This window comes from Homalodisca vitripennis, chromosome 3, assembly GCF_021130785.1.
Source record: "Homalodisca vitripennis isolate AUS2020 chromosome 3, UT_GWSS_2.1, whole genome shotgun sequence".
NCBI lineage: Eukaryota > Metazoa > Arthropoda > Insecta > Hemiptera > Cicadellidae > Homalodisca > Homalodisca vitripennis.
Window position 1 is genome coordinate 131,296,480 of NC_060209.1, and position 26,026 is coordinate 131,322,505.

General features: G+C 32.6%; 1 protein-coding gene across 3 annotated transcripts in view; it reads right to left on the reverse strand.

The window, feature by feature from the left end:
* The window catches only part of LOC124357508 (alpha-N-acetylgalactosaminidase), a 63,612-nt gene extending 59,482 nt beyond the window's left edge, over nt 1-4,130 (reverse strand). The window contains exon 1 of one of the 3 annotated variants that reach the window (XM_046809376.1): nt 4,066-4,130. In XM_046809376.1, the coding sequence (XP_046665332.1) occupies nt 4,066-4,082 (17 nt within the window). In that variant the 5' untranslated portion in view covers nt 4,083-4,130. The other 2 variants (XM_046809378.1, XM_046809377.1) reach the window with 2 other exon arrangements.
* Between the last annotated feature and the right edge of the window lie 21,896 nt (nt 4,131-26,026).

Consider the following 26,026-nt stretch of genomic DNA (forward strand, 5'->3'; position numbering starts at 1 on the left):
AAAGTGTCACTTTTGATTAACGGATAAGGCGCGTCTATTATCACGCCTCGAGTGTTGTATAAATACGTGCGTTCTCATATAAATCTATCCGTCACAACGTATTGGTCAACTTTACGTCATTGAGGAGAGCTTTACGCCATAGAGGAGAGTTTTACAACCAGTTAAACTGTAATGTAGTAGTTCTAACGCTGTAAATGTACTTTTTTATTGGAAATTTTAGTTTGTAATAGATGAAGTATGAGGGTATATAAAAGGTATAAAATTCATTATATGGAGTACTGTATGAGATTTTCTCAGAACAGAAATAATGACGTATTTTACATTTTTTTTATTAAAGGATATTTCATAACTACTACATTTTTAATGAGCTTTCATTAAAGGTACCGTAATGAATTGGTTGCAATTTGAGAATGTTGAGTTTGTTAAGGGAGGTGGGAAGTGGTTGCTCCTTCATTTTGAACATATTCTCTTCTGGTTTCCCCTAACAAGTGATAAAAATTCCAACAGACAGAAATTTGTCAAGGCATTTAGTATTTAGGTACAAATGGTGGTTAGTTTTGAAATGAAACAACCTGTATAAGTAGGGCTCTGTACACTGCTCAGTAAGCTATTCATATCTTTCTCGCGAATATTTTTGGGACCAATAAAAATTCTTATCCCAACAGCTGTTATTCTCCAAATTTCATATAACCCGTAATCAAAATTAATATTTAGTGTATAATGAAAACCATGATTTAAATTCTCACTCAGAATACGTTCAAATAATGTCCACTTTGAGACTACTTAAGAACTGGATTATTTAAGTTACTTTTAGAAGAGTAAATAACTGCTTGATACTGTGTACGTATCGACTCAGTCTCAACTGAAATGAATTATTTGTAAAAACACATCGTATTTTTCAAAATTCAGTCACACAACGAAAGAGAAATATAAATAATCGGAGAGTCAATATCCGTTGGAAAGCCACTGTTAGTTAAGAAAATATCCTTAGCAACGCTCCAAATGGTTTTATGTATTTGGGGTTTTCTGGAATCCCCTATAATCGTGTGTCCACACTTATTATTACGAAATATATGTATATATATATATATATATATATATATATATATTATATATATATATTATATATATATTATATATATATATATATATATATATATATATATATACACACATATAAAACATTCTTACAGTAATTATATTGTGGAATATAATATATTAAAATGTGTTTACAAGATACCAACCAGAGCTGCGGGATCTAGGTAGGGCGAAATGATCCGTTTACCTACTAACAGTAGATATTGGGTTTCGGTGAATCAAAAAGGGTGAGAACTAACACCAATCAGTTCTTTCAACTCCTGTTTCATAAAAATGTCACAGGACTCTAAACGAGTTATGTGTATAATTTATCAATGTTAACACTATATTTCCAAAGTACAAGTAAAGTATGTCAATACCACCAAGATTTACTTGTTACAATTGCATAGAAAATCAAAACAACGTAATTAACATTGATTTTTCCAGAGATTTCTTTTAGTGTAAGAACGAAATTTTCAGCCATTATCTTAGTTATTCATATTGATGGACACAGCCATATTTACCAAGTGCAGCTCTGTTCTGTTGATTCTGTGTAATTTTATAATATTGTAAATCAACATAATGCTTATTTTATGACAAATCGTCTGAAGGAGACCTTAAAAGCTCTAAAAACATCGGAGTTTTCTTATGGGTTACAATCAAATAAAAAGTCTTGAATCTTGTATTCAAAGGCTGAGTAGAAGTAAAATATGAACCTTTTACTGTTAAAAATACTTAATTTTAGAATTGTTTAAGGAAACTGTTAAATTGATTTGAACATTAGAAATAAGTTTTGATATTCCAGTCAACTACGACGTCTTAGAAAATTTACTTGTTATTTTTAATATAATTAAATTTTCAGTGTTAAAAATGTCTTAGTACCAAAAGTCGTATAACAAGAATTTGACTAATAATGTCAGTTATATCAGTTTCCATGTGTTTACTTTTTTTCTATTTTCAACTTCTTAATAATAAATAAGTTTTGATATTCCAGTCAACTACGACATCTTAGAAAATTTACTTGTTATTTTTAATATAAGTAAATTTTCAGTGTTAAATATGTTTTAGTACCAAAAGTCGTTAAGCAATAATTTGACTAATAATGTCAGTTACAATATCAGTTTTCATGTGTTTACTTCTTTTCTATTTTCAACAACTTAATAGGCTAGCACTTAACGTGTTTGTCAGTTATTTTAACACTAATCTTTTTAGGTTCGTTTGATTGTTTTTTAATGTTCTCCAATTGATTGAATACCGAACAGTACGATTACAAAAAAAAATAAATCCTCTTTGTTTATTTTAACGAGCTACCCAACAAGTCGAATCATAATCATACTAGTAAGAAATGAATTCGGTATATCTCTTACATGGAGATATTTGGACGTAATCCTTGATTCATTATAGTATTTTAGAACTCCAAATAAAACTTTCAAGTATCATGTGAACGAAATCATTAAAACGCGTATCATTGTATATATTTCATTGATTGCGCACAAATAAGCATAACACCATATGATAATCAAAGCAATAATATTGTAGGACTTAGAAGCAAAATAAGAAATAATAAGAAAAGTTAGAATTGTATCTCTTATAGTTAATAACATAAAAAATATAACTCAAATGCTGCTATATAAATAAAAAGAGCTTCAACCACAAAATCAATAATAATATATAAATATGTAGAATTGTATTTTAATGTTAGTAGTTGAAACACGAAATGATAGAAATAAAAATATGAACAAATTAACTATGGCTAACCTGGATGAGTTTATCACAGAAACACGTTCGTCACCGGACACAAAGTCACGTGGAGTTCATGTTGCTCGCACGGCTCGACAGACGCGGAGTGACTGAGCGAGCGCTCACTTTCACCGGCCTGGATACGCTTGCGTCATTTACTCACTCACTCACTTAGTCCGGTGGATGCTACAGATCTGCCTGGGTTAGTCAACTGAGCTTGGGTGCGAAATCGTGACAGATTTGGACAGTGGCCACGGCGTCCCACAAGGTTCGGCACTATCCTCACTTATGTTCTACAACCATTCGCGAGAAGTGCATGTAATACTGAAGTGTAACGTTTATAATTTTATACACTTCTGAAAAGCGTTGAAATAATTTTTGTCTCATAAAATTATGGTAGTGCGTTTTATAAAATAGAACAATTTATAGCAACAAAAACAGAGAAAATGTTTTAAAATATTTGCCAAAATGAACATTAAACAGTTATTTTCACAATTCTGGCCAATTGTACTAAGGGAAAATTCCAAATTCATCTAATCTATGATAGTTGTGGGACCAAAACGGTTATACTTAGTTGAACCGCAAAGATTAATAATGCTTGATAGTAGGTTCTTGCAGGAAAAAGGATTTCAATGTTGTATATCTTGCAATATAAAGTTTAATAGTTTATTCATTTTTTGTGCTGATAAAGACAGGAAGGGGTATTCAAATTATTTTAAAAGATAACGAATAAATTGCTGTAAACACATTGTGTGGTAATGTTTTAAAACTACTTCAGAATAGTTACATTTTGCAAGTGTTCTCTTTGGGATGGGGTTAAAAATATATATTTTCATATTGAACTTGACTTTTTGTCCAAAACACATATGGCCACATTAATATCTGCTGTTTAATCATTGCAGCTAGACCGAGAGTGATCATGTACGAATTAAACCTGAACCAAAACCATGGTTTTTAATATACCGCTAACCGCACACATCTGGATGCAATAAACGTACAACTAATCGTAAACGTGCACGCTACAGTACTAATTGTAGCGGACTAATAAGACAAACATAAATAGCAGTTTTCAACTCAGAAAAAGATGCATAACTCAGATTTGTACTTCAAATTAACATATAAGATTTTAGTACCTTGATGTGCAGGAGTTGTAAAACAGTCAGATCTTATCCAAATTGACAGTTCGCGCTCCAGCTCCGTGGAAGGCACTTACATAACGTTAGTAATTACCAGAGATGCCAAACTTACGTGCGAAAGTGTGTCATGTTCGCGCCGGAGTCACTGCCAAATGTCGACAGTGAAGTGTCATATGCAGCAGGACCCTAATAAGGAAATAATCTTGCGGTCTGTAACACATTATTCTATGATTGGGCCCGACCAGCTAATTGCAATAACATCTTGCGCAATTAGTTTAATACGTTTCATGACTAAACCATTAACACAAATAAGGATAATTGGGTAGTTGACAAATCATTATTTAAATATTCAGAATTTAACATCGATTTCAAGGTCTTTAGTCTGTTTATATTTGGCGGCAAACCTTTGTTTTTTGCTAATTACCTGCGACATACTGCTGAAATTGTGGTGTAATTACTGAGTAAGTGTATGGTAAGTTCGTACTTCGGTTTGGACACATTATTGGTAATAATAATAAAAATAAATAACACTCAATAAGATAATGTTTCTAAGTGCGTCCCTACTGTTATTCCATCAATACGTGAACAGGTGCTAAATATTTTATCATTTTATGTTATAGAATGAACCATCAATTACCAACATATACACTAAGATTTTAAAACAAAATAGGAAACCGTATAAATCGATGCATACATAGATATTGCTACTTTCACAATTTTTATATCCGAATGGTTGCAAAAATTCATTAAATAAATTATTAAGTAAGTAGGTACAAATGGAAATCGGTGTATGTCAAAACTTACGTGATAGAAATGCCTATACCTTAAATTATTAGTTGAACATTACAAAGTATACTTCCTAAAGAAAGAATGAAGAAGCATATTCTATTATTTTAAATTTATAGCACATTTTATAAAGCTATCAGTAAGCTAAAGTAAGAGAAAGCTATCATTTTGGAGGGGATATTTAAATAGTTTATATATTTTGTAACAATGATCTATGTACAAAATATGAAAAATGTTTTAGATTTTCACTTTCAAGTGTAAATGAAACCGGTTTTTGTAAATAACAAGATCAAGAGGTATACCCGATAATGCTTGACAAATGCAACCAAAGAAGTTGGATAGCTTGGGCCATGAGAATGACAACAATAACAAGCGGATCCAGATCAAGGCTTTGACAGGGTGAGGTTGTGGCTATAGCGAGCTGATCCTCGGCCTTGGGCATGGACATTCAGTCGCAAGTATCGTTAGATGTTGGCCGTATTCCACACAGCTCAATGTTCCCCTGTAAATATTTATATATCTGCGTATACAATAACTACTGCGCGGCAACATCTCGCCACAATGTCTGACTGCATGCAGTTGACATATAGACCCTAGTTGACTAATAGAACCCCTGAATAGCTAAAAGTAGGTCGTTGGTCGTTGTATCAAGACCCCCTTACTATATTTTATCCATTGAACTGAAAATGGGTTGTTGTCGCTACGATCCTTTTTCACGTTGCTTACACATTGCTACATTTTGGTCCGTTGGCACAAAGAATGGTTGAGTAAAAGACCTGGTTCTCTCAATATAAACATTTAATATAATTTAGGGTCGTTGAGACAACCACCCAGATTTTTAAATATTCAACTAAACAGGCAAAAAACAACTGGGCGTTGTTGCTACGAACCCAGTTGAGTAATTCATCCTTTTAATTCAATTTAGAGGGGTCGTTGTAACAACGAACCTACGTAGAAAATCTTAAATACCAAAATAGGGTCATTGTCTCAACGATTAGTTGTGTAAAATACCTATCGCCATAACAACTGACCTTCCGGAGGGTCCTTCAACCCGCTGCGACTTCAACAGGGGCATCATCGAATTCCCTTATCTGTCTGGAGGGCTATCCTCACGCCACTAACCTAAAACAGTTATGATAATTGGAAGAAATTCCACCCTCCGAGTTTTATCCCGTTCAGATTCTCACTTGTAAAATATTAACCCCAATTTGCTAATCATGCTAGTGCGATACAAATCAGGCTAGTTGAACTGGAATGATATTGCCAAAGGTATGTCGCTTTTTAGCATACTTGAATATATGTACAAAACTGCATAACATGTATGAAAGTTTTGATTTTTCGTGATGTTTCTGCAGTTTCAATTTAAAAGTCTAGTGGGATGAGTCCCTGAAGTGATAGAGTAAAATTGTTTCAAAGAGCACTTTTAGCATAACATCAATGTTCGCGTAAAATGTCATAGCATTTCATTCACTATGTTCTGAGATCAGCGAGGAAAAGTTTAAGTTCTCACGGTTTTCTCGGATTCTTCAATTATACCTAGACTAATATCTTTTAGCACATTTATAAATTTGTATGCCGAATTTTTTTGAACCAAATAACCTCTTGAATCGCTGATGTTATTTGTTGTTATTTTCAATAACTCATCTGCATTCACTGCCAATATCAATGAGCCAGAATATGTTATATGCGGCCTTCAAAAATACACGCAAAAGGTTCGCTAAAGATTGTCATCTGGAGTATTTGTATAGAAGGGCATAAGTAGGATCACTGCTGTCTTTACAATCATTGAGATGTGTCCTCATCTCTGCATTCAAACTTGTCTATTATATAATAATACACATACTTTTATAAAGATATTTTAAGGTATAAAATGTAATTATGTATCTTTTTGGAGAAATATATGTATGTATCAAGCTTAACAATAATGCTTTCCATTTAAATACTACGGAACAATTTTCTCTATGAATTCAATATACAAATAAAATTTTATAAAACTGTGTTACAAATTAGAGAATGCTCTCTTGTGTATAAAGAAGAACACTCACCAAGATAGAAATATAGTTTCGTCATCACCTGGTGGGAAAGGCTGCGCTGAACGCTAAGGTAATAAATCGTTGCTGTTTTCAAATAAGCAAATATATTTTAAGGAAACATGTTCAAATTAGTACATGTATTGTAAAGTTTTCTTGTATGTTTTCTGTACACAAGCACACACATACCATTTCAATAGACATGTAGAATTAGTAAAGGTAAAAGATTCATACAAAATTTCAATTCTTTAAGAATGTTTAAACATTGGAATTAAAGAGGTTACTTCACCAACTCAAGTATGTAGTTTATAAACTGAACACCAGAGCCCACATAACGCTATGTCTAATGAGCATTTTGCAATAGTAATCGTTTGCAGCCCACTTGTAATTGATTAATTCAATAGATAAAGCTGCTATAGGTTAGAGTTCGGCAGACGTTAATTGATTAATTAATGTAAAAGCGGTGGACAACACAATAACTGTGTTAGTTTCCTGGTACAATGACGTAATGCTACTAGAAATTGTAATAATTTTGGAAATTGGTCCTTCTTTATATAGTTAAAGGTTTACAGAACGAGGTTTAAATAGATTTTAAGTTTGCTTATTTAATAGATGTTTAAATGGCCTATTCTCGCAGCGTGGTTTGAGTTTTACATTTATTAGCGTCCACTGTACAGCTATTTATAGTTTTAATATAATTATTAGAAATAATGCATTTTTAATATTAATATTCTCTCTCTCTCTAAACAAATAAGAAAATATTTATTTTATTTCATTCAAACGGTATAACGAATTTATTAAATATGTCTCATACAGGAGTCTATGCATGTACATCAAAATGTGCTTTTATAAGGATTACAAGTAAAAATAAAAATATATAACAATTCATATGCATCAAGTCTGTATATAGATATCATTCAAAATATGTAGTAGGCCTAGTAATAGTGTAATAACCCGACATAAAGCAACACACAAAAATATTCAATATCAATTACAAAATTTAACAGTATTTATAATAAGTTGCTATAAAAATTTAAACAATACAAGCACAAGGCAATACATTAAGCTTGGAAACAAGAATATGTAAGGATTAACGAAGACATGAGATAATTCATAGGACAACAACAAATGAAAATAACAAGTATTAAAATAAATACGTAACTAATTCGTTAACGACTAATTGAATTGTGTGCATCGGTATAATAGTACAGTAATTAAAATCGGACTAAACTTATCTATGTAACTGATTGAACTGCAAGTGCGACGGAAGTGATGAAGAATAGGCGTGTAAAACGAATAACTTCATGGCAGTCGAAGAGATTTCAATTTTAATATTGCTCATAGCAAAGTACGAGTCTGTTCAATTTCGCCTGATTGTATAGTCTGTCCCAGTTTTGACACAGTGGGCTGAGCCAAATAGGCGCAGCGTCCTTGACATATGTACAACAGGTGCACGGTGATTATGACAAATTAGCCAGTCTAGTTCATCACATCTGAGTGTCAGAATGTGGTCAAGGTCGGGCGGTAATCCTAGGGGTTGTAAGTTGTGTCATCGCCACCTTCAACAATGCTGAATCAGAGATACAGCTAATGTTAAATTTGTTGAGAGGTTATTAGAATGAAATAAAATTGAAACATTAGTAACTTGCCCATGTAGTAATTTCACATGAATAATCCAGCAGGGGTCATTTCTGACTGGTTTATACCTTCCAGTTGAATCTACCACTGAACACAGCAAAAACCGATGTGTCACTTAAATCTGGGCAACCTTATGGATGTCCAGAAGCGGCACATCACTAACCGCAAATGAAGAAATTCTGGGGTGCAAGAACAAATCAATAGGTCTAGTCTACTGCGGGAGATCACTGTTAGAGTTTGTGGGGTTCGTTCCTGCACCATAGAAGTTCTTGCTAGGATCAAAATAAGGGTGTGCCACCCCTGCCTACTTTGACTGGAGAGGCTGGTTCAGATCTGGCATCCCCTTCTTTCGAGAGGATATAACGAGAATAATGCCCTAAATTCTTCCTCATGAATCTTGATTGGAGGTGGCCCCTACCCCAAACTTACCCATCCAGAATATCCTGTTCAGGAAGTAGCGCAAAGGTCCTGATAGGACTAGGTACAATTTATAAGCTTCTTGTCCTAAGAGAACAAAAAATTCCCATGAATACTTCTTAACTTGTGATTATTAAAACTTAGTATGGAAATCAATATTTAACACGTTAAACTTCCAATCTTGTATTACTTAACGCTGTCCTACATATATTATCGACTCACACATAATATGCATAAAGTTTTACCCCTAAAAGTTATCATTTATGATAAATTTATCATAAAAATGAGACGAATGGGCTTGGGGTTTCATAAATTAATTGAACCAATATTACGAATTTTAGGAATGGATAAATTAATACAACTCAATTTATTTTACTAATAGTATGTGTGAAACAATACATTGTACAAAAAGGAGTAATAAGTAAAAGAAACTCTACATATTCTATTATTGGATTAGTAAAATGCTAAAAGCATAAATGAAATAGACTAGGAAAATAATGGAAGCAGGAGAGGAAAGGAATTTGGATAACTACTTATACAAGAACATCTGAGAAGAACAATATAAAGAACAATATTTCTTCCTGAACCGGTAGGTCAAAGCACGTTTTCACAATACTTTCCCAAGTTCAATAACTTGAAAGCATCTGACAGTATCTCAAACTGAAATACATATTACCTTTTATGCATTAAGGACCCGAAAGGACTTTCTTTAAATCGTGTCCTTTTCTGTCCGTAAATTTACTCCTGATAGAGGTCCAAGAGGCTTGCAGACGTACATACGGTGCTAATTTTGCCCAATGAAGAACCACATTGATTTTGGAATCAAAAGGTCAAAGGGTGGTTCGTTTGTCTGCGGAAAATAGATAGAAAAGTATTAGACTTCAAACTTGGTACATAGCTTTCTCTTAGTTTCGTGGTCAAAAGGTAAAAAAGCAATCCATCAACCTTCCGTTTGCAATACTCTTTTGTTCCGTTCTGTTACGACCTTGTGTACTATGTCGTATTGGTTTATTTATTTTTAATCTTTCCATAACATTATTGTTCATGAGGAAAAGTGATACGAATATTAATACTTTAGAAATATGAACAGTGTGTACTTCATGATATTGAAAACCTATTAAATTATTTTTATGAGCGATCTAGGATGGACGGAGAAAATCAGTCACAGATTTAAACCGCATACAGAGTGCGGCTGTATTAAGTGAACTTAGATATATCAAACTGAACAACTCGGTCAGAATTGTGTAATCATGCAGTTTGTGAGTAATAGGCTTGGTAAAGGTCGCGGGGCAACATAACTTGTGGGCTGAGACCGGTGCAAGTGTGTTAATGACAGCAGGGCTTATACATTCGGCATAATGTCAGCTGGCAGCATGATATATCGGTAACGTCGTCGACTCTGACCCTGTCCAAACAGCAAATGCTGTTGCAACATTTGATATCTACTGTGCAGTATGAGAGCACGTAACTGCTAGTTTGGTTTTACCAGACATACAGACAGGTAAAAATAATAATACTGAGAATAAAGTTGATTAAATTATTCCGACCAATATTCTAGAATAAAACATGGCACACAGAATTAGGATGGTATTCATATAACAAACAGTCTTTAGTATTAAAAGTGATGACTAGAATAACATAAACTTGAGTAATAAATATGAAACCTGGACTTCACAAATTTGTAAAATGAATACTAGAGTTCATATTTGTACTAGGCATTTATTGTTTATACTTAAATTATCTATGCTTACAAAATGTTCGTTTAGTGTGCAGAGGTCCATTTTAAGAGCCTTTATATTTATTTATTTATATATTCCATTTTAATTCCAGGAAGGTAATTTATAACAGTAAGGTGGTGCGATTGGTATTTGGTATTTAATGATCTTTAAAATAATAAGGTGAGACAGGAAGAAAAGTACTGCTCCACGAGGAACTGCAGTTATTTCATTTAGTCATTTCGAAAAGTTTTGTAGCCAGGATTAGTGACAAAATGGCTGAGGATAACAATGTGATTTTTTGTAATATGTACATGAATTATAATTCATGTACATATTACAAAACATCCTATAGGAGTGGCTTGTTTATTGAATTATGAAAACCACGGGTTTATTGCTTAATTAAATTACATTTTTTGTTTAAATATAAAAAAGCATGTCGTACCCTTAAACATATTTCATACCTACAACTACTATCAAGTTCATACCCTAACTTCAGCCGGTTTTTTTATAGCTCTGATTTGAAGATTGTTAACTTAAAAATGGTTAAATTGTTCGTTTTACTACAAATAATTCCTCATGATGAATGGCTACTACATGAATTAGTATTTTAGAGTAAGTATTTAATATTTATTTTGGTTACCCACATTGACGTTCCAAAAGGTTATTTGAGAAACGCTCAAATTGCAACAAAACATGAAGAATTGATCTGAAATCTTGAATTTTGAATCTCCTGATTTATAAATAAGGAATGTTATAAATAAGAACATTTGTTATCTTTCTTTCCATCAGAGAAAGGTGCTTAAAGGGCTATGACTATGAAGTTAAAATTAACACTCAAATCATAAAACGATTGCAAAATCATGTGTAGGGCCATTTATTCATACAGCAGGGTGGGATAGTAACACACATTTACAAGGTTTTGAAGTAAAAAGATAAGTAATTAAGAAGTTTTACTTGCAGCTCATAATTATGTAATATTTGCTCATGGTTTTACTATATCTGTATTTCAACCCTTTAAATAGAATATATGCAATTTGTAGTACATAACATTGCTCAGTGCAGCATATTGCTCGTAATTTAATATAAGAATTAAAAACGTGAGTTAATAATGACATTGAGACAGGTACCTACAGTTGAAAGTTGTAAAATATTATTAAAAAGTCTATCCTAGAACAAAAATCAAACGATAGTTATTTAATATATATTTGAGGAATTAAAAATATTCAAAGTTTAATTTTTTTTTATTACTCAATAGTATATTCAATTAGTCGATTTTATTTAACTTTTAAACAATGAGTTTTTCTTACGCTCCTAAAATTAAAAAAAAAAAACAAAGTCCAGTCTTAAAGAAAGGTAATCCCTGCACTACGAATAATTAATTATGGCCCGTTTCAAGTTCTCCCTTAATGTATTTAAAACACTCTTCAATTGAGATTACTGAAAAAACACAACTGACTCTCTAGAAGTGGTTGAAAAGGATTAGAAAGTCTAAATATCACATAGTCTCTTAAAATCAAATGAATGCACTGACATTTGCATTGGAATCAGTGGACCCTATTGATGAACCAGCCGTTTTATCGGTCAGCTCGCTGATCGATGAAGTAGACTGTTCAAAATTTCTTTTAACATTCTTGACCGGTGACTGACTTGAGTTCTCACGTTATTCATGTTCGCTATGAAATATCTCAAGTATTAATGTTTCTAGATCTTTAGGCCATGTTTCTAGATCTTTAGCCAAATATTTCTCATCTAAAGTTCTTTTGACGGTGTATTAAGTTTCCAATGGAAACAGTTTTTTCAGAGTGTTCAAAATGACAAAAATGATTTGCAGAGTTGCGCATTTGAAATTCAAAGAATGTTACAAAGAAAAGATTTAGAAAGAAGCTTCATTCACTAACGCTGTCACGACTTCTCTTAACTTTGAAAGTAACTTTATTTTTTATGTTAAATTGTATTATGACAGGAGGCTGAGACATACACACATAAATATGCGACAAGATGCAGAACCATTTAATGAACTGGAAGACACGAAATGATGGTTTACGAGCCCTATTTGTCATTGAGGAGTGTAAAAGTTGCCACGTTCAATTAAAAATGCCTCGATGTACAAAGGGTTAAAAAAGGTCGTTTGAACTAGTTTATACTATTGACTAGATTACCACACAATCAAAAGACTGATTAATGGTGCAACATTTTAGAGTGAGATATCTGGGGTGTTGTTCGAAATTTTAAATTGTGACCTTGACGGTTGCTGTAAATTACAGTCAAGGAGCCGAGAGGTAATTTTCATTCTATATGCACACAACGTGATGTTTATTGGTATAATAGTCATTTTCTCTAAGAATGAAATCGTTCAACAGCCGCGCTAGTTTTCATATAGATACCGTGACTTCAGTATCTTTATCTAGTTGTCTAATGGTGATATAAGTATTATTTATATGTCTCGTGGTCGGTTTGGAGCGTATGAAGCAGAAAAAAAATTAATCCAAGAAAATATCTCTTCACATGTTTTAATCCTTTTTATACACTCCCATTTTGACCCACACCAAAACAAGCAGGGTTGACGATTTCTTCTTAGAAAAATGCTTCTATCAATTTTAAGAAAACTTAGGCTATGTAGATATACTATGAAAATTGGCTCTAGGATCCTGGACTATTATTCTGGAAATGGAAAATTTGATTTGCTATATTTATACCAATTTGTTAAACTTATTTTATATAACTCTTGCCAGTTACATAAACTTGACTGACAGTAAATTTTCCGATATTTCTCAGACTATTCCTTGAGCGTATATCCTGTAAAGAGAGATTTCAATTAATCATTAAAGACTGAGGTTAGATTGCGGGCAAACCTGTCTAAGTTCAAGGTTTGCCTGGGCTATCAGCTTTCTTTTGCGGTTAGAGAGCCTGACTTAATGTTTGCTGCTACTGTTTATCGCCAGACAGGTTGACCACACAGGCTGTGTATTAAAGTAAAATATGCTGATTTAGCCGATTCCAGACTTGCAGTCCATTGTTCAGTTGTATCATGGTTTATACTTATTTACCATTTCCCATTTCAGAAGCACTGATATAACAGGAGTGAATGTTCAAATATGCTAACTGTTACCTGTGGTCACGCACGAACATTGAAATAAGCGATTCTCACTGTAATATATCCCTATGACTGGATCGTTTCCGAATTATTTTGCCTTAGCAAAAGCTTGTGCATTAGTGTCTTTGCTTGGGTTTATTCTTCTCAGTCTGGACTTCAAGGTATTGCTTTGCTCGTACAACACTTTGGTTGCTATAAGGTTTAGTTTAGCGTGTAATAAGTTTACCACCGCACTTTCCAGTTTTGAGTTTTTGTGGATGTTTAGCCTTGTATTATTAGGAGTTTTGATAGTTTTTTGAATAAGAGAATAGATGTCAATCATCTAACTTTATTTTTATATTTTGCAACATATAACGAGGACAAATATCCAAAACTCTATTATCTTTACGAATCATAGCACATTGTCAATAACAAACTTTAAACAAAAAATTTTGTCTTAAAACGATAAGCTCTACGAATTTGATCTTATGCATGGTGGGTTTCACAGTACTGGATGAAAAATTTGGTAACTACGAGATAAGATGAGAGAGGGAAGGTTATATGGATTGATAACGGGACTTTGAGACGATGTTTAAATGCCTTGGGCGTCGCAGCATTTTTAACTGAATTTGGGCCGTTGGTTGACGAATTGAACTTCTGTCTGAGAAGGCAAGCGTTCGTAAGAACCGAACCTATCTCTGCATCTAGTTTCTTAAGAGTGTATGTCACTAATAATATATAATTGTAAATATTATACACTGGAGATGTACTACAAGGCTGGGTTAAAATAACAGTGTAATATATAAGTGATAACAGACTTTAAATATATAAATTATATATACATAGATTAGATGACAAAATATTCTAAATTTAAAAAAAACAACTTAAAATAATAAAAAAAATTTTAAACAGTTTTTTAGCAAATTTAATTGTTTATACTGAAACAAGTTTTCATCAAACATGTGGATTTTCATGAAAGTTTTCCATCTGTTACATTACGTTTGATATGATTTTGCATAAGTTGAAACTATTGTATTACAATTTGAACCTAAATGGTAAGTGGAGTCTACAAAATCTATCATATATAACATCTGAGCAAATACTCTAAACGATTTTACGTAGTATTCTATCCCAGATACATGTCTATATTTTTATTTACAATTTATATTTATTACTCGCAATGAGAGGGCCAATAAAGTAATGAACTTCAGGAAGCAAATGGAGATCAACATTCGTGCTTAGAATTTGAATTACCAAATACAGTCGTTTATAACAAATGTCTACATTCATTAGATGGATTGGCCTCTCCAATATCCAATAAATCCCTTCAAAACTCCGCTTCTCCTAGTCAATAATCAAACTTATAGAGTATCTGAAAATGCTATTCACATCATGGTACAGATGTCAAAAGTTATAGCTGAATGTATCCATAAACTCAATGCATAACATGTCCTTCATTAAGTATTTACGATAATTTATTAAGATTCTGAGTAGCTATTTTTCTAGAAACACAGGGTGTTAGAAGGATAATGAATTTCATACTTGCCAGTGTTAAACGTGATAGAAAATTTATTGCTACGTTTATCACTTTATCGTATTGCAAAATCCATTTGTATGGAATGAGGTTAGTTCATTCTACGTTTAAACTGCCTACTCTAAAACCACATAATGAAACAAAAAGATTAGAGAGATTATTAAATAATTATGTCGATAATTTGGAATAAGTGCACAATGGGTTCTAGTTGTAGAGGTTAAAGCCTGTATAAAGAGTTTTGTCCCGACTTAAAATAAAAATTCATTTCTTGAGAGTGCATCTCAAAGGCTGATAACTTTTAATTTTGCATTAAAAGATTGGCAATAGCATCTTTTAGAAGAAAACACAAAGCCTTGAAGCTTGATGTTAAACTAAATGGATTTTCCTTGAACTGGAAGATTTTGCCTCGAAATGTACGTAAAATTTACATAAAAGTAGTGCACGAATCCTTCGTATCAGCAACAATGTGGTCGCGAGGTGAGCGACAGAAGTTAAGCGGATCGGTCACAATGGACGGAAGTCCTGTATCATAGTGTAGTCCCAGGGCTTACCATACAATACTTAGTCAGCCTTCCACTTTCACTGATAAGCCAACTCACTGGTCATTGTCCGAGAAGTGAATAGCAATAAGTCTGCCAAACTGAGCCTTGGAATCTAGACCACTGAACTCATAACAAACTGCAAACTTACTGTACACTCGTGTCAATGTTGACTTTAGCTCCAGTTCTTCTTCGTCTTAGCGCAGTGTCTGGAATCTGACGCTGCCTCAGACTTTACTCCTGAAATCGGGAGGCATGTTCGTCTGAAGAGACCCAAAAATAATCGGCGACGAAAAATCTCAAAGATTCCAGAGGTTGCTCTAAGAGGAAGGTGAACTGGAGTTAAATTCAATATTCTTGTAACAAAAATGACGACCGTCCACTTCACTATTTTTTGTGAAGGTTGAAATGCGAGTGTGTCGGATTGTTACAGTATCAAACGATAATCTACATAACAATATATTTTACACAACTAAATAAACGACTAGAAGATGACAAATGTGTGGCATGTGTATGTTTAGCTGACAAGTTTTTAATCGTTTCCTGTGAACTAACTTTAAGACTATTACTATATAATTAGTAGCAGCCCTTAACCACGGGAAGGTTGAAGAACAGATTAAACGAGAACCAGGTCATCACTAAAGGTTTATGCTATTGCGCTTAATAGTACCTTGCACTCATATTACCTGCTTTTTTAAAATAAAGTTTTGTATTAAATACTTTGATGCATACATTTTTAGTTTGATGTAGAATGGTAAAGAATATCTTGTTGGATTGACAAGTGTAACTTTCTGTTTTTTGTTTACAAACTTCTGCAATGTGAATGGAATTGCTATTAAACAACCTCAAGATTTCAAGATTTGAACGTTGTCACTAAATAAAAATTGTATTGTTTATTTTGTTGAACTAAAATAGAAATTGATAAGTATTCAGATTTATACCAGTGATTTTAAATTTACATTAATAGAAATCTCATGTTTCTAAATAAAATTTCACTATTTATATTTTACGAATACATTTGATTAGCCTAAGTATACACCTAAACGAAATCGGACTACAATATTTTGTGAACTTTTTCCCTACGGCGAGTTTTACTCACGTGGATTGGATATACCCTCTTGTATCGGTTGTAAAAGAAATGTCTTCACCTTTAAAACCAAAGCCATGTTCAGCTGGGATGTCATCACAGTAGATAATGGTGCGTACGCAGTAGTGTAATGGATCAGCCTCCTCTACTAGAGTGCAGTGTCGCAATGCCATTGGTTCTAGGCAGCATCCAGCGCAGCAAGCTAAGCGTAGTTCTTGGATAAAAATTGAAATAAGTATAATTTATATAGAGTTTAATTTATAATGTCTTAATTTCAGAAAGTACTTTTAGAAGTAAAATATCAAACTTTCCAAACAATTTCCACGTATTAACCCAAATTGAAATATCTGGGAAGTTTAGACGTACGAGTGGTTAGACGTACATTTGAATAGGCTACATAATCGCCTACGGATCTTTTAATTTATTTTAAATTGATTTGGGCTGAGAACAACCATAACAGTTCATTCAATATCGATAATATGGCGATTCCTATAAGATAAAAATACATAGAAAGACTATAGTATGACAAAAAATACTATAATATACTACTAATACTACAAATAACTTACAGTTAAAAATTTTATATATATATATATATATATATATATATATATATATATATATAAAACTGTCTTAACATATGATATTGCATTACAGTATACCAAAATTCATATACTGATAAACGTGATTATATATATATATATATATATACTTTTTGTGATTCAATGTTTATTGAAATTATATATATATATATATATATATATATATATATATGAATTTTGGTATACTGTAATGCAATATCATATGTTAAGACAGCTTTGAGACACCGTCGAAATACGAATCTTCCGATTGGTTGATCAAATAGTAAGATCAATAGAAAAATAATATTTAAATCTTATTAGAATCTTATTAAAATTCTACAGTTTTATTTAGAACAATTAAAAATAATAATTTTATTTAAAAACACAGGTATTGCATTCTTACACATTTTGAAGACATAATATTCTATATAAATTTAACTAAATAAACAAATCTTTAGTCAAAAACTATCGTGATATAAAGCGAAATTTGAACATACAAATTCACTAATCTCTAAATTAAGGGAAAACTATTTAATGGACCGCTTCTTAAGTTATGAATCACATCATATTAGTCCAATAAATATAGTTAAATAACTTAAACATATTTTAATAAATTAAAATGGTTTTATAATACTACATATAAATCTCAAATTTTATTAAAAAATAGATAAAAATAAAACAAATTATTTAAAAAAATAAACTTTTTATAGTAATAAACGTGATTATAGAACACGTATTAAATAATATTATAATATGCAATGAAAATACATTATTGAAAAATTATGATTGCAGATTTGAGATGTATATTTGTAAATAAAATATCTTTTAGAACTATCACTCACGTTTTATAGATATATCAAAACATTTATATAATCGCAAAAGATTAGACGTTAAACATTACACAGTTTGAATATATTGCTATAAACATGAGGCTGAAATTGTAAATAAGAGAATAAAAATTATTAATGAATCTTGTTACATTAAAAAAGGAGAAGATTGTCTAAAAGAGACATCAATTTATGTAATACAGTAGACGCAATTTAAACTGTTAACTTTATAAAATGTTGATCTATTTATTAAAAAATTAACTATACCATTTTATTTAGTTGACAGAGTCGTATTTTGCTAATTGGTATAGATGACGTTAGTGGAGATACTCTGTGCATAAAGACGAAAAAGGGTTGCATTAAACCCTACTGTTCGCCTACTGTTGACGAATAAGAAGGAAATATTCGGTGAACCTGAATAACATCAGTATAGGATACCTTATTCAATAAATTAAGATAGTGCCTTTTGGTTTGATGTTGGGGTATTTTTAAGCTTTTGGCAAGATTCTGTTCATTCCACAAAGAATTTTAGATGCAATTTAATAAATCATGAAACCAGACCAACCGACAAACAATAAAGATAAGAATATGATTTTGTTCAATATGTTTAACATATATTCACAAAGGAAATAAAATGTTTTCAAACGTAAACACCCTAATTTAATTAATATGTATTGTAAAAAGTAATGTTGTAAAAACATTATAAAAAAGTGATATTGCAGTATAAAATTTTATTCCCTTGAGTTATAAATAATAATATACATGCGTTTATCTAAAATATCCATATCCTAACGTTTTTATCCTTGACCGTGTTAATAAAATTATCCAACACTACTATTTTAACATCATACATGTTTAACACAGGAATATTTGTCACTTAAACATTCATGTTTAGCAATGTTTCCAACCCTTTGTCATAAAATCAAAGATTTTGATAATCCATACCCTCTTGGAAAACTCTTGAGCACGATTCCCTAAATTTTCCTAGTCTCCATGAACTTTCTGATAGTTAAAACTCAGACTGATATGTGTTTCGGTAGCTCCTTGTTCGTTATACGTTAATAGTAATGAATTGAATTTGAAGAAGGTTTGGTAAGATTGAATTTAAAGGATTTTATTTATTTGTGGAGTGATCCGAATCTCTCAAGAGAACTCCTGATCGTTAACTACGTCATGATAAAATTCCATGTCACACTGTGCTAAGTTACTAGCAGTTACTGAGTACTGAGTTCTCATAAATGTTTGCCATTAACACAGTCACAGTTAATTTAGTAGTGGCTTACCATCAACTGCCCTTTCAATAGCAACTAGTAAGTCACTCATAAAATAGGCTCTGGGAAATAATTAGCAAGCTACGGTACCCGTTAAGCCTTTTACTTTAGCCTACTTGGCTAAAATACTCCAAGACCAGATTCACTTAGCTACCAGCCCCATCAACTAGAAATTGTAGATCGGCAGATGCTTATACGAATCTAGTTCACATATGGATTCCGGGAACAAAACCCGTGCCGTGCTTAATCCCACAGGAACTGTAAGTGCCCCAATGCCCAAGTTTGCTTTGAAACCAAAGTCACGACATTGGAGGTCTACAAAGGACACAGGACCTGTGATTTATTAGACGTTGGCCTTGTTACTATTCAGACCCTCTGTTTTGTCCAGTCGCTTAGTCCTTTCACTAGATACGGAGCAATTCTGTACAGTCACTTCTAAACAGACTGGACCGAATAGGTGAAAATAAGTGAGTTGTCAACACAATAACATTTCACATGACTAACTACAATAGTTGATTCCCGATCCTAATCTGACTGTAATCATATTTTGCCTACACTATTATCTACATCATGATTTTGTGAGGTGAACATTCACTTCATACTTTTGAGTTATAATACAAATATATATATATATATATATATATATATATATATATATATATATCATCAAAGGAGGAGCTCTTCTTATTGGAAAAAATCAATTTTATATTATTTTATAAAAGAAAACTCACAATTATCCAATAATCTTTATATTTTCCAACGAGATGGAAAAACATCAATCTTTGATGCTGATGGCCTTTCAACATCAAAGATACCATCGTCTGGTGTGAATCATCAATTTAAAATAATTATCGGCTGAGTAAAACTTAATACAAAATTTATATAGTTAAAATAAAAATAAAATAAATATTAATATATGTATGCACGTTTGGGTCAAAAAGAATTTAGTTATTTTTTTAAAGAATGGTGAATTTTGAATCGGTCTAAAATCATTGTTTAATATTTTATCTGTATGTTTTTTATGTATAATGTTTCATAAGCGTCGAATTCTTCTTATTTATGGACTTGTTTTAATAATGTGAATTTTTTTAAAGGCGTGATTTGTTTCAAATGCATGTTTGGCAATAGCTGATTTTTCAGTGTGTCCGTATTTATAATATCTTTCGTGTTCCTTAAATCTTTTTGTCATGTTTTTTTTGTCTGACCAATCTAGAAAATAATAGAATATAAAAATATAGTTTTAACAAATTCTAAATTATTAAAACTGTAAATTAACAGTCCTCGTTTGTTGTCGAATTTCTAGGTAATACACATAGCTTTATAGAACGAACTATAGTAATAAAATATATAATAAATGATAAAACTATGTTATTATGATTGATTTTTAGTAATAGCACAAAACATAAATAGTCAATACAAATAAAAATACATTTGTAAGCAAATTGCGTATTCATCTAACCAAGGGATTTTGGTTTTAATGGTAGGATTATAAAACAGTGGTAATCAGTAACCATGGCAAAAGAGCTCTGTATATTTAAGGATGTAGCTGTAAAACTATATGGTGTAACAATTTTATATTTCCTCCATGGCAAAATAGCTCTCTAGATTTAAGGATGTAGCCGTAAAACTATATGGTGTAACAATTTTATATTTCCTGCATGGCAAAATAGCCCTCTAGATTTAAGGATGTAGCCGTAAAACTATATGGTGTAACAATTTTATATTTCCTCCATGGCAAAATAGCTCTCTAGATTTAAGGATGTAGCCGTTTAAAACTATATGGTTGTAACAATTTTATATTTCCTCCATGGCAAAATAGCTCTCTAGATTTAAGGATGTAGCCGTAAAACTATATGGTGTAACAATTTTATATTTCCTAACAATCCTCTGTGTTGACTATAACTTTCCAGAGATCTGTTAAACTGCCCCGGTCAGCGTTCATCCGGTGGGGAATGTGAACCAGCGACCTTTTTGGACCTCAGAAAGGTCCTATTGGTTGGGCAACCATTGAGTAGCAGCACCAAAATGAATAACTCACCAAGACATTAGCGATTCTGTGTGTCGAAATCTCCTTCTTTACTGTCCACTTACTCCCAATCTAACTCTCACTTACCTACCACCAGCAGTAGTACTTTGGCTGGAGATAATGATGAAGGACGAGATGAAAACAACATTCATAACAAACTCACAACTGCTAATGTTCGGATGATTTCAAATTTTTACCGTCACTAAACTGCTTTCATGTTGCAACAAAGTTTCTTGTAAATGCCCATTGAAGCCTTGAAGTGGTCGTTTCGAAAGCTTCAAGAATTATATGGATAGTATTAAGTGTGTGACTGGCTTTAAACATAATTCTACCAATACTGTAAACATACCTGTTAATTTTATTCATGTAATACTAATGTAAATGCAATGGAGATCCAATAACTTCTGGGATTTAGAATACCAACTTGCTGAATATCACGCTGTTGCAAAAGATTCCAAGCAGGCAGTAGAGTATTAATGTATTATCCGTAATGAGTTGCATGATATTAGGTAGGAAGGCGATACGAAAAACTGTACACAAAGTTACACTTTTAACTACCTCTAAAAGAACATCTTTTGGATCTAATTATTATTATTATTTGTGGAAATATTTGATAAATATAAGTATAACATCATATTAAAAGATTTCAGGTAGTACAATATTGGTGGATTTGTTTAAAAAGTATTTTATATCAGAATTATAAATCAGTCATCCACAAATAGATGAGTCGTAAAAAATGTCTTTAACTTTGAAGGTGGGTCTAAGGTAATTCGTAGCTTTACTCATTTATTGTATTAAACTGGAATTGAAGGGATGTAAGCCCTTATAGACAGAAACACCAATTGACGATTAAATGATTCTTCACTGGCGTAACTTTAAGAAATGCAATATAAAAATAGCATACATGTTAGTATTTACATGAAAGTTGTTATAAAAGTAAAAGAATATACATTCGATGTAATAGTATTGTATATATATATATATATATATATATATATATATATATATATATGATATATATGAGGAGTTGATGCATCGTTGAAACCTTGTAGAAAAGGTTTAGAAATAATGTTCAAGTAGCCAGCTGGTTAGCCTCTTCTTTAATGATTTGTTGGTCAAGTCCTCGATGTCATCTGGGCAGTTTTTTTGTAACTTTGCTCCAATGTAAGAGGGCTTCTTTTCAGTGAAGATTAACTAGTAGATGGGCAGGGTGTAGTTTGAGCCATGCCGTATTGTATTTGTGGGTAGTGAAGCTTGTAGGGAGTTCTAGGTTAGTGGCATTAAGGATGAATTGTTCTGTATACAACGATGCCAGTCTTTATTCTATAATTCCTGTACCCCTCTCTGTATGTTTAAGGTTTAAGGCCAGTAATAAAATAGTTCTGGTTGCTTTTTTAGCCAGTAGTGTTAGGCCTCTATTCAAGTTTGAGGTAGATATCCCTCACCAAGTTACTAAATCCTACTTTACATGGGACTGAATGATTGAACAATATGCTATTGTTCCTGTATTTGAGTCAGCTGTGTTCTTTTTCTTTGTAATTAGATATACACTGTGATTAGATTCTTGCAAAGTTTATCAAATCAATATAGGTATTACAGAAAAGATGGTTATCTAGTTTAAGTTCAGGATATTGGTTTGATTTCCTTTGTAAAACTGCGTGATATGAAGTTATATGAAGTATTTTTGTGTATGATCCTGCTGTTACGATACAAACACTAATCTGATGAAGTTCAATCTTTAAGATGGTGCTCATAAACAGTCCTTACTCCAGCCGAAAATTTCGAAATCTCTGTTTACAATGACAATACGGATTATTAATAACTTAGGTGACAACGTAAAATATTCAAAACAGTTTGTATCTAAAAGGAAAAGCATATAGTATTAGCAAATACGTATTTAATATTTTAAATTTTTTTATATGAATTTTCATATTATAAATTTACTATGCCGTACTTAAATAAATCAGTTGTTAAAACTAATTTTCAATTACTAATCAAAACCACAACAATAATAAAATCACTAATTTGTACCTGAAAAGCTATGAAATTGGGAATTGAAAATTTGGCATCAAATACACAACAGAACACGGCCAATTGAGTAGAACGAAAAGCCACTCCAAGAATTAACTTAACTGTTGTTGCCTACAAGCCGCCGCGCCGCTCCGTGAATTGAGTCCGCTCAGTCGTAACTAACTGAACAAAACGAAATTGCCCCAATATAACTTATTTTACAACGAAGCCCAATCGGAAAAACAACAGTTTTTATAAATACCCAAACAACAGATGTCACAACACACCGACAGTTAGACACTTACTTTTTTGAAAATATAGGACTGGATTTGAAACTTTGAAACTGAGTCTGAACTCAAACTCACAGTCCAACCTTCCAGGTTAACAAATCTATGAATTCAAAACTTAGAAACTGTTCAAACATGCTTCAAGAATATGAATACCGGTTTTTATGCAAGTAAAACAAAGAGATTGTACTTAAAAACGTGAGAGGTTATCGTAGTCATTTAATAGTACAAGGTCCTCCTCCGTAGACTCCGTAGTTATAGTCTCGTCTCTCTAACCGATAGATCACGGCTTCAAATCCCGGGGAGGTCCAATCATGTACTTTGTATTTTAATAAAAAAAAACAGTGCAATTCGAAGCCGGCATAGCTGACGCTGAGGCTTAAATGAGTTAAAAAAAGAAATAGTACAAGGTAGACTAGGCAAGACAAAGAGAGCCCTGATTTAAGACAGGTTTAAAGCAGGACTTACTGACTAGTCTCTTAACTGAAGAATGATCTTATGTGATGTTAAAGTCCATTTTGTATTATTATCGAATACAAAAGATAAAGACATAAATGATTTTTTTTATTTTATTTGCGGTATCAAAAACCACAGATACAACAGGAGAGTTTATATTCTACACTTGTGTTGGTGTGGTGACCAGTACGAGCCTCTTAAGTAACAGTAAAAGGTACACCAGATACAAGTCGTACTCTGGCCTTGCTGCAGATCTGGTATTTCGCGTAGCCAAGGTTATCGGACTTTCACTTCCTATAGTCGGGGCCACCTACTCTGTCCTACCCTGCTAAGTATATTACTGCGTACCATTTGACCACCAACCCTCCGTCTGTAAATTATGACCTAAAGAAAGAAATTTCACGATAGCACGACTATTGTTTGCTATATGTCGAGTGGTGTGGAGAATGTTTTGAGGTGGTGGAGCCATGTTTGAAGTAGTTGTTATGGGCAGGGGCGTGACTAGTAATGCTGGAGTCCCGGGGCAAGAGTTTCGCTGTGAATTAGAAATGATTACGGTTGGACCACTTTCAGTTCACTTCCTAGTAAACTAGTGGGATTGTTTACAATCGGATATAATCGGTTGCTAACTCAACTTTGAACAATGATATGCCAATGCAGATATTGTACTGGTACTGAATAAAAATCTAGGACAGGAAAAGGACTCAGCTCTACTTAAGGATGCCTCTATTTAGAATTTGGATGAAAGGACGTCTGCTTATCTAGCTTTCTCTCGTAGTCTGTTCAATATAAACTCTCTTTGTATAAGCCCCATTATTTTCTAAGTCTTGAAAGGACTGTCAGATTAAATGTGATGTTATAACGTTTAGAATTACATATTGCCGTGCGTCTAAAAAGCCGTTTACTGTTTAATAAAATTTAATAACTGTAATATCTTGCCTGAATGTTGCTGTCTTTAGGCTCAATTTTATCATGATTGCTTCAAATAAATATCTAAACATGTGTAGGAATTTTATTCATACAAGTAATATTATGACAATATATATATATATATATATATATATATATATATATATATATATATATATATAAAACGTCATACTTATATAATATTATATTGTAATTCAATATTTTTGGGAAAGAAGGGCGCTGTCTCTGTACCCCCTGCCCCAAGAGCTTCATCTATTTAAGAAAGCAATCTTTCGCTATTCGAACCAAAAATATAACCATAACCATATATAATATACCGATTGCTAACCTGTAACCACGACGAGTGAGGTGGTCCACATAAGGGGCCCTGAGAGCGGGCGGCAAGGCGGAGGGCGTGGTGAAGGCCGGTGCACGGATTACGAAACTCCCTGACATTTGACCCAGATGTTTCTTTGTTACGACTCCTACTCGACTGCCAGGCGGCGCGGCGATCTGCACTCTTTGTATAAACAATGTCTTCCTGACCACGGCATATTATGCAGATGATGTTGCTCTTTTCTGCTATTGTTCTGTAATAGTGCCTGAATGGAAATGTCTGGGGATAAAACACTAGAAGTAATCAAGAAGAACATGTAGATGCTGATGAACAAAATAAATGCATTTATATATATATACTAGCTGTTTCCCGCGGCTTCGCACGCGTCTCTTAAGCTTTGCCCGTATATTTCTTTGCCTTCAAATAGTGTTTGGATATTTTAATATACGTAACTACTGTGTTGTAATTGCAGTTTATAATGTGCAGGCGCTTTGATAACTTTTATATCTTGCAGTACAGCCTGGTGGTTAGTTACATCAATGGGCAT